The 14,579-nt window shown below is 38.9% G+C and overlaps 2 protein-coding genes across 2 annotated transcripts; one reads left to right on the top strand and one right to left on the bottom strand.

Annotated features, from left to right (window-relative positions):
- The first annotated feature begins 860 nt into the window (after positions 1–860).
- Positions 861–6,563, top strand: ublcp1 (ubiquitin-like domain containing CTD phosphatase 1). The gene is made up of 11 exons (XM_042499963.2): positions 861–995; positions 1,327–1,614; positions 1,975–2,066; positions 2,443–2,528; positions 2,633–2,748; positions 3,164–3,262; positions 3,836–3,873; positions 4,146–4,244; positions 4,457–4,573; positions 4,692–4,819; positions 5,069–6,563. Exons 2-11 carry the CDS (start codon positions 1,461–1,463, stop codon positions 5,097–5,099), a joined length of 960 nt encoding a protein of 319 aa, XP_042355897.1. The 5' UTR covers positions 861–995; positions 1,327–1,460; the 3' UTR covers positions 5,100–6,563.
- Positions 6,564–6,652: 89 nt separating this feature from the next.
- il12bb (interleukin 12B, b) lies at positions 6,653–11,114 on the bottom strand. The gene is made up of 9 exons (XM_042499962.2): positions 11,051–11,114; positions 10,213–10,306; positions 9,991–10,092; positions 9,561–9,734; positions 8,816–8,921; positions 7,703–7,872; positions 7,385–7,545; positions 7,149–7,267; positions 6,653–7,002 (listed from the first exon to the last, which is right to left on the bottom strand). Exons 2-9 carry the CDS (start codon positions 10,304–10,306, stop codon positions 6,966–6,968), a joined length of 963 nt encoding a protein of 320 aa, XP_042355896.2. The 5' UTR covers positions 11,051–11,114; the 3' UTR covers positions 6,653–6,965.
- Positions 11,115–14,579: the final 3,465 nt, after the last annotated feature.

Below are 14,579 nucleotides of genomic sequence, written 5' to 3'. Positions count from 1 at the left end.
TTTCTTTGAAAAACAAAAATTTAAAGTAGAAGGTCCCTCCCCTAAGCCAAATAAATAAACATAACTCCCTCCCTACTGCTTAAAAATATTTGAAATTGCTCACCAGTTTTTGCACCACTCCATCATCTTTATGAACAGTCTCTAACCAGGATCCAACAGTGATCACCACTGGCTAGAAATCAATAGAGTCACAGTGCACTTTGGGGGATGTGTCAGATGAATGTTTTTTTTTGTGTTGCTTGTTTTTTTTTGTTTTTTTTTTATCAGAACAGATGAAGTGCCAAGAAACATATCTGCTTGTTGTGATCCCCAACTCATTCAGTGGACCAGAGGTATCTTTAAGTGCCCACACACATTTATATAAACAACATACAATAACTGTTATTCAAATCATTTTATTTCACCTCAACAATACTGTATTGTTGCTACTTTCCAGGGTGTCTAGAGTGCATGCTAAAAAAGAAACAATAAAGCAATTAAATTATGCCAGGTATTAGTGATGCTTTGTGTGCTGTTAATCTAGTGTACTTGGTGCCAAGATTTGTAACTCAGCGTCATTGTCAGATAGACTATAACATATATGCAAAATGCATTTGATATAAAAATTCTCAATTAATTACTACAGGAACCACCTGAGGGTAAAAAGAGCAAACACAAAAACGTGTCTTTAGTGTTACACATTTGTGATCAATAACAGAAAAGCATAAAATATACATCACTGAATGTTGAATTAAGTGGTTTAAAGCTTTCTTGTCTTGTCTTTACTAGAGGACATTTAGGGAGAAGTAAAAGGAAACTATTATCAATATGGTCGCTATGGTAACGAAGCTTTTTTTCACCTCTACGTCACTACCGGTAGGATTCGGGTGCCCGGAAGAGCAGAGTTTGCGCCGCTCGATGAATGAAACTGAACGGCAAACTTGATTCATTCATTCAACTTTCCGACGAAACTTGACAGTATTTGCAAAGCATTACATGTTAGCTTGCTCTGCCAGGTAAGGATACCCAAACCGTGAAGCTCAGTCAGCTAATGTTAGCCAGCTGGCTCGTTACCTCGCGTGTTTACATTGTTGCTAGCCAGTGTTAGCCATCTCATGCTAAAAATATCAACATCAGGGACTGTAAAAGTGTCTGCTCTGATTAGGTGGCATTTGGCCGTTGTGTCTCGAATTAGCCAGCCGAAACAACACATGCTTAACAATAATGATGTCATGTTTTGCCCTTTGTGTTTCACGATTAGCTACTTCCTATGTTTGGCTCAAGCTACATCCAGTTACAGTGGCATCCTGACAGCTCTCCTGTTAACTTCTCTCATCTCTCTGCAAGGTGTGCGTGTGCATGTTTGTTGCTGTAGCTGGACGTTGTTTCGCTTGAAAGTGTGTGCACTCGTTTTTGCGCGTGCATACCTAACTCCAGCTGCAGCCGAGTGTGTTTATGTGTGTGAAGAGTCCGTGTGTGCCATGTCAGTATCAGTGATCATAAAGTGGGGAGGCCAGGAGTACTCCATCAGTTCTCTGTCTGAGGAGGACACAGTGATGGACCTGAAACAGTCCATTAAGACCTTGACTGGGGTGCTGCCAGAGAGACAGAAACTACTGGGACTCAAGGTCAAAGGTGAGAGGGCATCAGTGGTCACAGGTGTGTTTCTTCTGGTGGAACTAGAGTAGACGATGCTAAATGATATCCACACCATGTGGACAAGAAATTGGGACTTTTTTAATTCCTGTTGTACCTTTGCATGTTTTTAAATTAAGAAACTTCACCCACCCCTACATTTCCCCAGGCTTTTGCTGTATTAAGTCGCTGATGTTTTAACAAATACATCAATTTCTCAATCTGTCACCTACTTGAGTGTCAATTTTCTCTGCCCATGATAGTACTCTAGCAATATTTTCCATTTTATGTGGAGTTTTTAGCTACATTAATCCCCCTCTTCTCTAAGTTGTTCTTTTTCCCTTTCATTCCATCTTCCAGGTAAACCTGCAGAGGACGAGGTGAAGTTAGGCTCTCTGAAGCTGAAGCCTAACACTAAGATCATGATGATGGGCACCAGAGAGGAGAGCCTGGTAGGTGGCAGGGTGACAGAAACATTAACTGCCTCCAAAGATATTTGTATGACTAGAGGACTAGTTGCTCTGTTGCTATGTGCCTCAGTGACCGGCTAATTTGGGGTTTTACATAACATGGTATTTATTAAAAGAGTGACATTAGCAGCATGTTTTCGTATTTGCTATTTGAAACTTATGGCCAGTAACTATCAACTGGTCAGTAAGTGGCTGGTTAAGTGATGATCCTGCCAGCTGTTAACTACAGTGTTGTCATGTTTTTATATGAGACAGGTGGCTGATTCACTCTCTGTAATCTCAAGTCCTACTTATTTACGCTGTTGTGTTCATTGCTCCCTTTGGTTACTCTAAATGTGTATGTGTTTTTTTTGTGTAGGAAGAGGTTTTAGCCCCTCCCCCAGAGAATGACGATGTGGTCAATGATTTTGACATAGAGGAGGAGGTCATTGAAGTGGAGAACAGGTTCGATATTTTATGCAGTTTTTCTGTTTCTGTGTAGAATCAAGAAGAAATGTGTGAGAGGGCGTTAGGAAATATATGCATCTGTGTCTGCTCTATGTCTCAAGAGAGGAGAACCTGGCTAAGATCGCCCGCAGAGTAAAAGACTATAAGGTGGAAGAGATGAACCCCCCCAGAGAAGGCAAGAGGCTTCTGGTACTGGATGTGGACTACACATTGTTTGGTGAGTTATAGTGACACCAACATTTGTTTCTTCAGAATATGACGGGGAAACCACTGACTGTACGGCCTGTTAAATCATAGCATACTAATAGTAAACACTGTGTGTTTCATCTAACTGCACATTACACAACATTTACTTTAATTCTGTGTCTCCACTGTATCTTCTCTACATGTGTGCACATGCATACATTGCGTAGGTTTAATCTAAGAGAGGTTGACACAGAGTTGACACTTTTACGAACAAATATAAAATGTTTACAGATTGATACAAATTCTGTTTTTAGCTGACCCCTTTGTAATGTTATTCAATAGAACAGGATACTTTGCAAAATGTAAATCCACTGTTTGTCATTCTTTTGGTTGCTAGTTTAATGTAGGACCCTTTGCATTGATGTCTGCATCCTATGTGTGTTTAGATCACAAGTCGTGTGCAGAAACGGGTCAGGAGCTGATGAGACCATACCTTCACGAGTTTCTGACAACAGCGTATGAGGACTATGACATTGTCATCTGGTGTATGTATCCAAATACTTTACCCCTCCAGATGATCATTTGTTTATCAATTACTCACAAAGTGTTACGAATAATTCAGGAAGAAAACGTTGCTTTTTTCTCATGCCTCCACTGCAAATGAGGAATCCATAAACTGAGAAACTCTTTATGTAACGAAAGTCATGGGAGATCACGTTAAACAACAGCAAAACTATATCAAAATATCCATTTGCAAACTCTTAACATGCAGGAAAATTAAAGTGTGATTTATCCATATGTATGCTTAGTACTGAGACTGTTTATGAAGACGTTTCTTCACAAATTCAGAGAAACACAGGATGAAATTGTTTATATACAAATGATCAGTTTAGGGGTGATGTATTCTGTTGAGGTATAAATTGGACTAAATTGCACGCATTTATCGAGAGAGAAAAAAATGCATCTCTACGAAAATGCAATATGTAGTGTTTCATTTTCTTTTTCGTCTTGGTTCGTATCTTATTGCCATGTGTTGTATTTGACTTCCTTTATGTGTTGGGATCCAGCAGTCTCTGCCTGTAGAATCGACCTCTTACACATGTGCTTTCTCTCCTCAGCTGCTACAAGTATGAAGTGGATTGATGCCAAAATGAAAGTAAGAAATTCATTTATTGTGTTGTTTTGTTGTTGTTGCTTTATCTGCAATATTGCTTCTATTACTGTACTCTACCCTTTTATGCCTAAAGGTGGCAGTGTTAATCAAGCTAAACCACAGTATTTGGGTGTAGAGGGGAAATAGGAGATAACACTACTGCCTGTGTGTGTGTGTGTGTGTGTGTGTGTGTGTGTGTGTGTGTGTGTGTGTGTGTGTGTGTGTGTGTGTGTGTGTGTGTCTTTGCATGCATTTGTGTCTACCTGTGTGTGTAGGAGCTGGGAGTGACAGACAACCCTAACTACAAGATCACATTTATGTTGGACAGTGCAGCAATGATCACAGTACACACCCCAAAAAGAGGAGTTGTGGAGGTTGGTACACACAGAGCTTGTGATGAATGAACATATTAGCCTGTTTCTCTACTGCAGTTACACACTTGACTGATGTGAACAAATATTTCACAACAGATCAAAGCACTTGTATTAAAATTTAGTAGTTGTGAAGCCTCCTGGGGCCTGTTTTTCTTTTGTTGACATCTCGATTAGTGATTGTGCCCTTATTTGTGCTGTATCCACGTGTCCAGGTGAAGCCGCTGGGTGTGATATGGGGGAAGTATGGAGAATTTTACAACAGAAAGAACACCATTATGTTTGACGACATAGGACGAAACTTCCTCATGAACCCACAGAACGGACTAAAGGTAGGCAGTCACAATCAACATTGTTATTTTGACCTTCTTTCTTATCTCATCATTGTCAGCATTATGCACACATTTTGCCAAGTCTTATTTTGTGTGTGTGTGTGTGTGTGTGTGTTAGATCCGGCCATTCATGAAGGCCCATCTTAACAGAGAGAAGGACAGGGAGCTGTATAAACTGGCTCAGTACCTCAAAGAAATCGCCAAGCTTGAGGACTTCAGTGGACTCAACCACAAACACTGGGAGAGGTAGGCACACACATGCTAAACAGTAATAAGGAAAACGGCCTAGTAGTAACATCATAACACATGCTTGTAGCACCTGTTAGAACCTCTATATACAACAAAATAATAATGAAAACAAACATACCAACTTCAAAACACACATCCAAGAACATACACATTGTCTAAAATTGATAAAAAAAAACAGCAAAATATATGTGAAATATGAAACAAGTACATCACTGTTATATGTACTGTGTGTGTGTATGTGTGTAGGTACCTATCTAAGAGGCAGCAGCACCATTGAGGAGGGACTACATCCTAAGCAAAGACTTGGGCTGGACGCTGCCATCCCATCATCCAGCTCTGTCACACACAAACTTGGCTGTTACAAGCCCTTTATTACAAACCTTACTACAAAACCCACACTAACCCTGCAGCCACCAACACTCAAAAGCTCAGGACTGGAATGGGCTTCCCAATTTATATATTTGCATGTTCTGTCCCAAATCTCACACATTGTTTTTTGCATTTATTACAATAATAACAGCAGTTACCACCCGTCTGTGTGGTAATCGTAAAATACACCTGTGTTCTCCTGGGTTTGAGGCCGCATGCCACGAGCCACCATGACCCACAAACCTCTACATAGTTACTTCAGTCAGGTGTCTAGAATACATCCTGAGGCCCACTGTGAAATAGTACCTGGAAATATTTGAGATGTGTGGGGTTTACAGTGTTTTCACATTACAGATAGTGTGAAATTGTTTGTCTTTTACTAAATAGTAGGCATACTTTGCTCCGACCATCAAGGCGCTCTGCTCTACCAAGCAAGTGACAATAGACACAAATTTTATTTCACTATGGTTAAGAGCAATAAGTGGCGTCCCCCCACGCTGAAGTGAAGAACTGAAGTGGAAAATTGGAACCGCAAAATGTGTCTTTGAGCATTACACAATTTGACATGTAATAAATAATATGCAATAATCCTCAAAGCTACTGTAACACTAACAGCTGCTGAGATAAGACAGGTTGTAGCAAAAATGCTTTCATCAAAACAATCGACAGCCATGTGCGTGTTTTGATGTAAAACATGTTGTATGCAGGGGTCAGCGGACACAGGCCTGTGGGCTGGAGGAGGTCGTACATGTACTGTACATACTATGGGCACACAGGCGGACAGTTTTTCATGGGTGGATGGGTACGTGTGCTTCTTTTGCCCAGAGATGTTTTGTTTTTCTGTTCCAGCTCTGTTGCTGGATGCACAATCTCAGTTACAAGCAAAGGATCGGTTTTATTTTTATTGGGATGCAGAATATATTAGTATGTGTTTTGTTTAGAGCCTTTATTGAACTGTTTAGGGAAATTCAAATGTTGATGAACAAAGTTGGGAATGAAAGAAACTGACAGCACAAAATGTGCGCTTTCTGTTGTTTCTTTTTGGGGTTTTTTTCCCTGTAGCTGCTTCATTAGAGATATGATGTCTGCACTTATTGTCAACGTTAATTATAAATTATGGATGAAGAAGGGGAAGTTTCAGGGGAAGGTGTGTCCCATCTTATGAGCAAGTAGCACCTGAAGTGCTTGGAAACATCAGGGATGTGAACTTTTTTTTCTTTCAGGTTTTGTCAGGTTTACAGCTCTCTTGGATATTCAGCTTCCTTTAATTTCTTGAAATGATTTCTTGAGATCTGCCTTCTTGTGTTTTCCTCATCACGTCCCTAACATCCTGGCTGTAAATATGACAATAAAACCCTTTTTTGTACCTAAATTGTCTGTATTGTTCATCATTCCTGAAGTCATTTGAAAATGAGAAGTCACTGAATATCATTGCAATTATTGCCACAGTATTTGAAATACATCTGACATATACAAAAAGCAGTCAGTTAATATGTTCATCAATTTATTATGTGAAACATTTTAGCAACAATTCTGCAAGGATTGTTATAAATAAGGGGCATTAAGGAATGACTCATTTGTTTCAATCACATCACAAACAGTTTTAACAATATACTGCAATTTCATAGAGAGAACTTAAATGAGAGATCAATAAATACTGTACAAGTAGACATTCACTCCAAAAGCACAGTGCCACTTTTTTTGCATTGCTTTAAAAGTGATGGGAGTTTGAAAAATGTTTTCTTGCATTCTTGTGTCCTTCCTTCTTTTATGATTACGGTTTATTGCAGTCCACCTTATTTTTATCCACTCTGCAGACAAGACAGGTTGATATAAAAAAAAATGGATCAGATAGATGTTGGCAGCATGACTTGGCACTATTATAATTTCTCATGCAACTTGTGTCTTTTCACAGTCAAAACGCAATTTACCCTCAATAGTCCAATAATATACTTACGTGCAGTGGCTCCAGTGGCTAAATGGCCCGCTGGTGTGTTTGTCCTGAGCTCGCACACAGAAAACATACTTATTGGATTTGATGTTGACTTCGTACTTGGTTTCCTGAGTCATGGTTAGCTGCACAAAAGAAGTTATGACACATTAAAGACACAGAAACATGTTTTAACTGGAAGCAAATGCATTTTTACAGTTACTAACTGTGAATCTGATCTACATCATGCATGTATTGATTACCAGTATGAGGGCGTCACTGTGACAGGAAAGTCCTTTTTGGACCACCTTGACCTGGAACTGCAGGCCAAAATAGGTGCAGGGCCTCTCCCAGGAGTCAGGGTAGCTCCAGCTGAAAACCTTCCCGTTACTGATGTGCAGGTTAGGGAGTGCATCTGGCTTCACTATTTAAGGGGAGGAGGGAGAAACAGCATAGTGAGGAGAATTTGGCAGGATTGCAACAGTAGGTAAAGACAAGACACAAGGTTATAAGGGTGGATAGATGAAAATAAGGCCACATAATCCTAACTAACAAAAAAGAAAACCAAAGCATTCACTTACCAATCTCTCTCAGGTAGAAAGCCTTTGTGTATGCCTCGAGGCGAGAGTCACTGTGTATGTAGATGGTGAGGGAGATCTGGTGTTGTTCCTCTCTGTATGGGCAGCTGGCATCCTGGCAGAGAATCCCTGATCCATCAGCATCCAGCTCACAGGAAATCTTCTCTGAATTACTAGATTGAAGACATACTGGTTGGTACAGTACTATCTAGAACAGGATGCCGAATCTCCTTCTGATCTAAAACACTGTAACATTTTGCTCAACTGTTTGGTAAGAGCACATTTTGAGTCACTATAATGAACAATGAATTCGAACTCAAGTGTGGTGGGCTTTTCAAGGGTAAGCATGTTTATTTGGCATGTTATAGTTTCAGAGGTCTTATTGAACAGATTTATGTAACTTTAAACAACAACAAAAAATAAAGATATAATAAGGCTCATTTTTTTAAACATGCTCCACCATTGATTATTTGCTACAAAATAAGAAATAAGCTTTCTGATCATTCATTGTTGTGATACAAGTGATACATTTAATGCCATCCTTTATATATATGCTGAAGTAAGTTTGTAAGTATGACTTTGTTTTTCTTCTAAAGACATGCTCGATGAGACAGTTGAATTGTCATATTATGGTGAAGGTAGTGATGCTAAGACATTAAATGTATAATTTTTATGAAATATTAAAAGAATCAGTATTCATGTTTTTATATCATATTTCAAATGCTATTCCGTTACATATTTGATGAAAGAAATTGCATCAGTATGATTTTTTTTCACCATTTCTGAGATGTCTTCAAAGTAGCACAATGGTAAAAATCTTGAATACATACATGAAAATAATATTAGTAAAGGTAATACGACTAATTCCATGGTCACAAGTTAATATATGTTGGTGTACTAACATATTACAAGTATTGTTACAGTACATGTTTTTTTTCCTCTCTGTTTTACAAATACCATAATGTGACATCTCAGCCATTTGGGGTCTGTTTGTTATTATCACCCTAAGGATATTAAAAAAAGAAAATCCATTGTCTTTTGTTTTTCTTAGTGAGGACCCTAAAAGGTTAAATGAGTAGGATAAGTGTTGTGTGAGAGACTATATTTTGTCCTCACCGTTCTGCCTTCACCAGGAGCACAGCGGCGTTGGATCTGGACCTTGTTCTTTTCCAGGTGCAGTGAAAGGAGCCTTTATAGTTGGGTGCAGAACAGTGGATGTGACCTGGAGGAACAGAAACATGGTGAGCATTGACAGCAGTTTATCTCTAGCTTTTGTGTTTTAAAGCACTTTCTTTTGAAGGCCCCAGCATTTAAACATCAGTAAATCATTGCAAAGTCAATTTCAGGACATTAATGATAAACTGCAAACAAGCCAGACAACCCTTTTCATACCAGCCTCTTCACTACATTTCACATTTTGTTCCATCAAATCAGGCATACAAAAGTGTCGCCTTATGGCACAAAACAGGAGACAGGATAATGTTTATCAGTACAAACAGTTCCAAAGCTTTTTAAGCTTCACAGCTTCTTGCAATTTGTGAGAGGTGGCAAAAGATCTATGAGAGAAGAACTTTTTGAAGATGTTGTCATTTCTTTAGTAAAGCAAGAGAGAAAAAGCTTTTTTAACCCAGGAAACAAGATACTTGTGTGGACTAGAAGCAACAAGTTTGTGACCTGCACAAACATTGTGGTGATGGATGTGACAGTAAGCCTGCCCATGTGTCAACCTTGGTGTGGTTTGTTTATGTTACAGCAATTATATCAAAGTAAAACCATGAATTCTTTCTCTTTTAGTGTTTCCTCCCCTCTGGTGCCTTTCTTGTGATCGTGTTGTCTCATTCTTTTTCTGTCTATTTTTTACCATCTTTTTCTTCCAGTATGACAGTCCTGTTGTCTGGGTCAAGTTGGACCAGGATCACAGTGTGGTTGAGGTATTCCCCATCTGGACCGCGGTGACAAGTGTAGTTTCCTCCATTCATCTCCTCCACCAGGACCTTGACTTGGTTCCCCTGCAGAGCTGGCTCGAGCTCTTCGCCTGAGACACAGACAGTGGTCAACAATGACGCTTTAAAATGTCATAAAAACAGAGAAATATTGCCACTTTTTGCATAAAATGTAATCAGTTTTTCACAATTCATTCATATTCTATCATATCGTATCATATCATATCGTATCGTATCATATTGCTTCGTATCGTATCGTATCGCATCTAGTATACTTGCACAGGCACTATTAGAAGTAGCATGTGGTAGAAGTGGTATCACTACTCGTATTCTCGTCAGTTTTATTACCGTTTTTCTTCCAAACCACAGGCTGGTTTTCATAGGCTTCTCCACAGCTCAGTTGAACATACTCCCTGGTGCTCTGATCATCAGGCACCCTCAGGACCAGAACTAGTTAAATCAAATGAGAAACAAACTCATAAACACAGACTTGCTTGAATCAACAGTTGAAGATGAAGAGACAAATGGAAAGGAAGAGAAATATCCATAGAGACAGGAGGCGTTACCAACCATTATCCATCAGAATCTCTACATTGTCTTTGTCTGTGACAGCGCTGGCATAGCACAGTCCAGCATACAGGACCATAAGGAACAAAGCACGCATCTGGAAGAAAAGACAATAGGTGAGTGAAGTACAGGGACTGTCAAGTTAAGAGCACTTATTCACTTTTATGGTGAAAACTTGTAGAATTAATTTATAACCAAGCATTCATTTAAAGTCTGTGTATAAGCAGGGGAAGATATATTTGCTTAAGACTTAAAAGGCTGGGGCGTCTAGTGGCTCATGTGGTAGAGCAGGCTCAATTTGCCACGTGTCAAAAGGTCAAATAGCTTGTGAAAGAAACAAATTACGCCTTAATTGAAAATGTTAAAAAAATTCATATCATCAATCTGGCAATTTTTGTCATTGAAATTCTAACTTAAAGGTCCAGTGTGCAGGATTTTAGTGGCATCTAACGGTGAGGTTGCAGAACTGAAATTTTTCCTGCGTGCCAAGTCTGTATGTAAACTACAGTGGCCGATGAGAAAATGGAAAAACATGACTGGTTTGTCCGTTCTGCACTACTGTAACTGTAGAAACATGGAAGACTCGGTGGGAGAGAACCTGCTCCGTATGCAGATATAAACAGCTCATTTTTAATATAATGCAAACACAACGGTTCATTATAAACTAATTTAATTAATAGTTATAATTATTATTATAATATTCAATTTTTACCAATAGATGCCCCTGAATCCTAACCCACTGGATCTTTAAAAGAGTTTGAGGCTAATATTGGAAAAAGATGTTAACCTCACTATATTAGGATAAATATCTAAATAAATGAATAAAGCAAGGACAACTTACCTTGAAAACTGAACTTGATCCAAAATCTTCAGTACTGACAGGTGATCTGATAATGATGCCAGCGTGTGTTGAGTTTGTCTGTTTGAACTCAGCATACTGTCACTGTATTTATGTGCGACCAAAGCAGAAGGTAAAAACCCCAGAAGAGGAACTGCCGCCTGTATGCCTGCGTCTGTGTCAAAGAGAGAGAGAGAGAGAGAGACAGGGGTAAGGATCAGTGTGTGATTTATTTTATTACCTGACAATATGAGGTTTGATGAAGTAGATCATGATTAATTCCATCAGCTGGAAACTCCGTACTAGTAAATAAGAGGCAGTGGGACAGATGAACATTATTTCTTCACCCATCACACAGTTTCCCATCTGACTCTTGATCATTTTTGTTCAGCCCTATTCACGCAGTCATGTGGAAGATGACAATAGCTAAGGACAAAAGTGCAATTCATACAATACTATATTCCATTGTAAACATTTTGCCCATACTGACCATTGTGGAGGAAGTCAGGGACAACCACACAGAAAGAAACTACTTGGAAAGGGAACTGGAGAGGCTCAAGTGTTGAGAGCACATGACGGTGTGTTACGGTGTGTGATAACTGAAACAGGTGGCCTGGAAAATGGTCATGGGAGTTCTTAAGAACAAGAAAGCAAAAGTGTAATGAAACCTTCATTTAAGTGGAAAGAGAGACATTAGATGAAATAAAGGGGAGAAAAAACAATCTGTTTCATAAATGAAAAGTCACATGGACAAATTGGGTTTGTGAACAAAATGTTCTTTGTAGAAATAACAAATGTGTAAATACCTCATGTGGGAAGTTACCTGTAAAGAGTGTGACACTTTATGGAGGACTTTCCATTATTCATTCTGCTCCCATGAACATTCAATTGTGCCAGCGCAGGTCTATATGTAGTAACGGCTGGCGGACCATTTCCTATAAGCACGCCTCTAACTTAATTACAGTTATGGAGGTTGATTCTGATTCAACATTCCTGTGCGCTCTTGAAAAAAGGTAATAAATGACTAGCGTCAGTGTACCTTGTGGTTTCAAACTAAATCAACTTAATTTAAATAGAACCATAGTTTTGCTAGTATGTAGCTTAGTAATGCTTACGTACTTATTTGAATCTAATTTGATACCATAGAAATGTCTGAACCTACAAAACAAGAAAACTTCAAACAAGTAAGACATTTTCTCTTTTGGGATTGATGTCTCAAAATGGATCAAATTCAATTTTGAAACCTCAATCAGGTGTGATGTTATTTCCCCCCAAAAAGCCATAATTTTGAGGGGACTGGAGATTTAATACCACACTGACCTTATGTTGGCTTCCTCTCAACCCCTCACTCATACACAGCCTGACCTTTCATGTTGAATAGCATGAAAGCAGGACATTAACCCTTTGAAACCTGTGCTTAATTTCTTTCAAAAACATGGAAAGTATTTACAACTAATGAGTTACAAGAAAAACAACAAATGTCAAATAAATGAATTCATAAAATAGATTCCAATAACTGTAATAATAAAATTATATATTTATCTTGACATTATTACCTACATTTTTGTAGTATCATCTTCAAATTATTTCTCTCTCTCTCTCTTTTAAAAACTAATTAAAATCTTAATTTCTCACAGTTTGTGTGAACAAGTTGCTCAATGCCCTGTAAACATGTTTTTAAAATAAATCAAAGCAATTAGCTCGGGTTTCAAAGGTTTAAATACATGTGAAAGGTGTCTGAGATCAGCACAAGAAAACTGATGTTCCATGTTTCAAAGGGTTAATGTTCCTTCTTCCTCTTCATAAATACTTAAGCGCTTAGTTTACGTGAGTGACTGTCAGCAGACAGGTTAATACCTTCCTCATTCCATCACCGCCTCAGTGACGTGTGTGTATTTACTCTCAGGCTGGGAATGACAGCTGACGGGTCCTCTTTCAAACACAAAGCTTACAGCCGCTTCTTTACTCTGGCCGGCCTCTTAGCGTCATATTGGTTTTTTCGAGGAATTTTCTATGTTCTGCCTGGTTGGTTTGAGGAGATTTGAAAGAAGGAAGGTCAAATAATTAAAGGAGGAAGAAGGGAAGCTATGAGAAATTAATCAGCTATGATTGTATTATGACCAACATTAGCTTATCAAGGAGTTTTTTTAGTATATTTGTTAGCCAGTATATTGATGTTGGGTTTTTTAAGGAAGAGTTTGACATTTGGTAAATCCAAATGCAGTGAGAGGAGATTGATGCCACTTTTTGTCATTCATTAAGACCGGAAAAAAGGGGTCGTTGGAAGCGTGGCACCTTTTAGCTTTTACGCGTGAAACATTTCTTTGCCAGATCAGTGGCTTTTTTAAAGTCTCCCCTTTAGTCACTTGGTGTCGACAAACAATAGTTCCCACACAAAAAAAACATCACAACCCATTTTAACATTTCAGTGTGTGTTTGTAATGAACAAACAATATATAATGTGTTAATTAGATGGCGTGAGAGGTGCAAGTCGGCTCATCCTTATATTGTTGGATGAAGCCAGGCTACCCGTCTACCAGTCTTTATACTGGCCAAGCTATTTTTGCTGCTTGCTACAACTATAGACATGATAGTGGTGTCATTCTCTTCATCTAACTCCCAGCACACAAGAGATAGGTGTGTCCCAAAAACTAATTCTGATTCTTAAATACTTGAATCTGTCATGGGCTCTAGTTAAGAGATAACTTCATGTTTCCTTCATTTTGTCTTATCTATGGTTTGAACCTGCTTGTATTTATTGATGTGAGTGACTGAGTAAATCACATCATGCTTATATTACACAAAGGTAACAATGTTATCATGAAAAAGAGGTTTCTTCAAAAATTATGTTCTAAAATGTGAAAATAATGTTTAAAAAGGTGGGATCAATCACATATTTTTGCACAGTTAAGCTCAGTAAGGCATGTCCAAAATTTGGACCTGTCACTCTTGGGACTACAGACCCAAAAGCAGACAGAGAAATGGATAGTTAGAAAAAAGAAGAGTTCTTTATTACAATAGTGAATTGTGCAGGAGAATGATGGACAGGATGACTGGCTGAGACGATGGATGATCCTTGTTTCTGTGGTTATTTTTGGGTGGAGGTGTGGACAGGATGGCAGACAGGGAATCCTGGCAAAGTTCACAGTCTCAGCAAAAAAAGTAAAATTGGCAAGCAGCTGAACTTGTGTCGCAAAGACCTGTGTTGGGCAACAATCCGGCGGGGAATGATTGTCGAGCTGGCTGTCTTGAAGGTTTCAGGCTTGATTGCAGGCAGGTGTGTAGACTGATGAGTGCCACCAGGTGTGTCGAGTGAAGGAGTGCAGACAAGGTGTGTGAGAGAGCAAAGGACAGACAAAACCCAAACTTAACAGGCACACAACAAACACACAAAAGTGACAGGAAAAAAATAAACAAAAGTCACACTCATGCAGATACACAGGAGTCAGCTAGGGCCAGTTGTGACAGTATTTGTTGTTGTCAATTTAATTAATCAAGCAAGATCACTTTGCATCATCCCTGTTAACCTTAT

The sequence above is a fragment of the Plectropomus leopardus genome, chromosome 15 (assembly GCF_026936395.1).
Source record: "Plectropomus leopardus strain MGB_pleo_1.0 chromosome 15, ASM2693639v1, whole genome shotgun sequence".
Classification (NCBI taxonomy): domain Eukaryota; kingdom Metazoa; phylum Chordata; class Actinopteri; order Perciformes; family Serranidae; genus Plectropomus; species Plectropomus leopardus.
The sequence above is the reverse complement of the archived record's forward strand: the minus strand, read 5'-3'. Positions and strand labels throughout refer to the sequence as shown.

Excerpts from the sequence above, each read along its gene's own strand:
- ublcp1 (XM_042499963.2), top strand. The coding sequence starts at position 1,461 with ATGTCAGTATCAGTGATCATAAAGTGGGGAGGCCAGGAGTACTCCATC. Across the intron at positions 2,067-2,442 it reads GCACCAGAGAGGAGAGCCTG|GAAGAGGTTTTAGCCCCTCC; the intron begins GTAGGTGGCAGG and ends TTTTTTGTGTAG. Across the intron at positions 3,874-4,145 it reads GGATTGATGCCAAAATGAAA|GAGCTGGGAGTGACAGACAA; the intron begins GTAAGAAATTCA and ends CTGTGTGTGTAG.
- il12bb (XM_042499962.2), bottom strand. The coding sequence starts at position 10,306 with ATGCGTGCTTTGTTCCTTATGGTCCTGTATGCTGGACTGTGCTATGCC. Across the intron at positions 10,093-10,212 it reads AGAGATTCTGATGGATAATG|TTCTGGTCCTGAGGGTGCCT; the intron begins GTTGGTAACGCC and ends TGATTTAACTAG. Across the intron at positions 7,873-8,815 it reads CTCCTGGTGAAGGCAGAACG|TAATTCAGAGAAGATTTCCT; the intron begins GTGAGGACAAAA and ends TCTTCAATCTAG.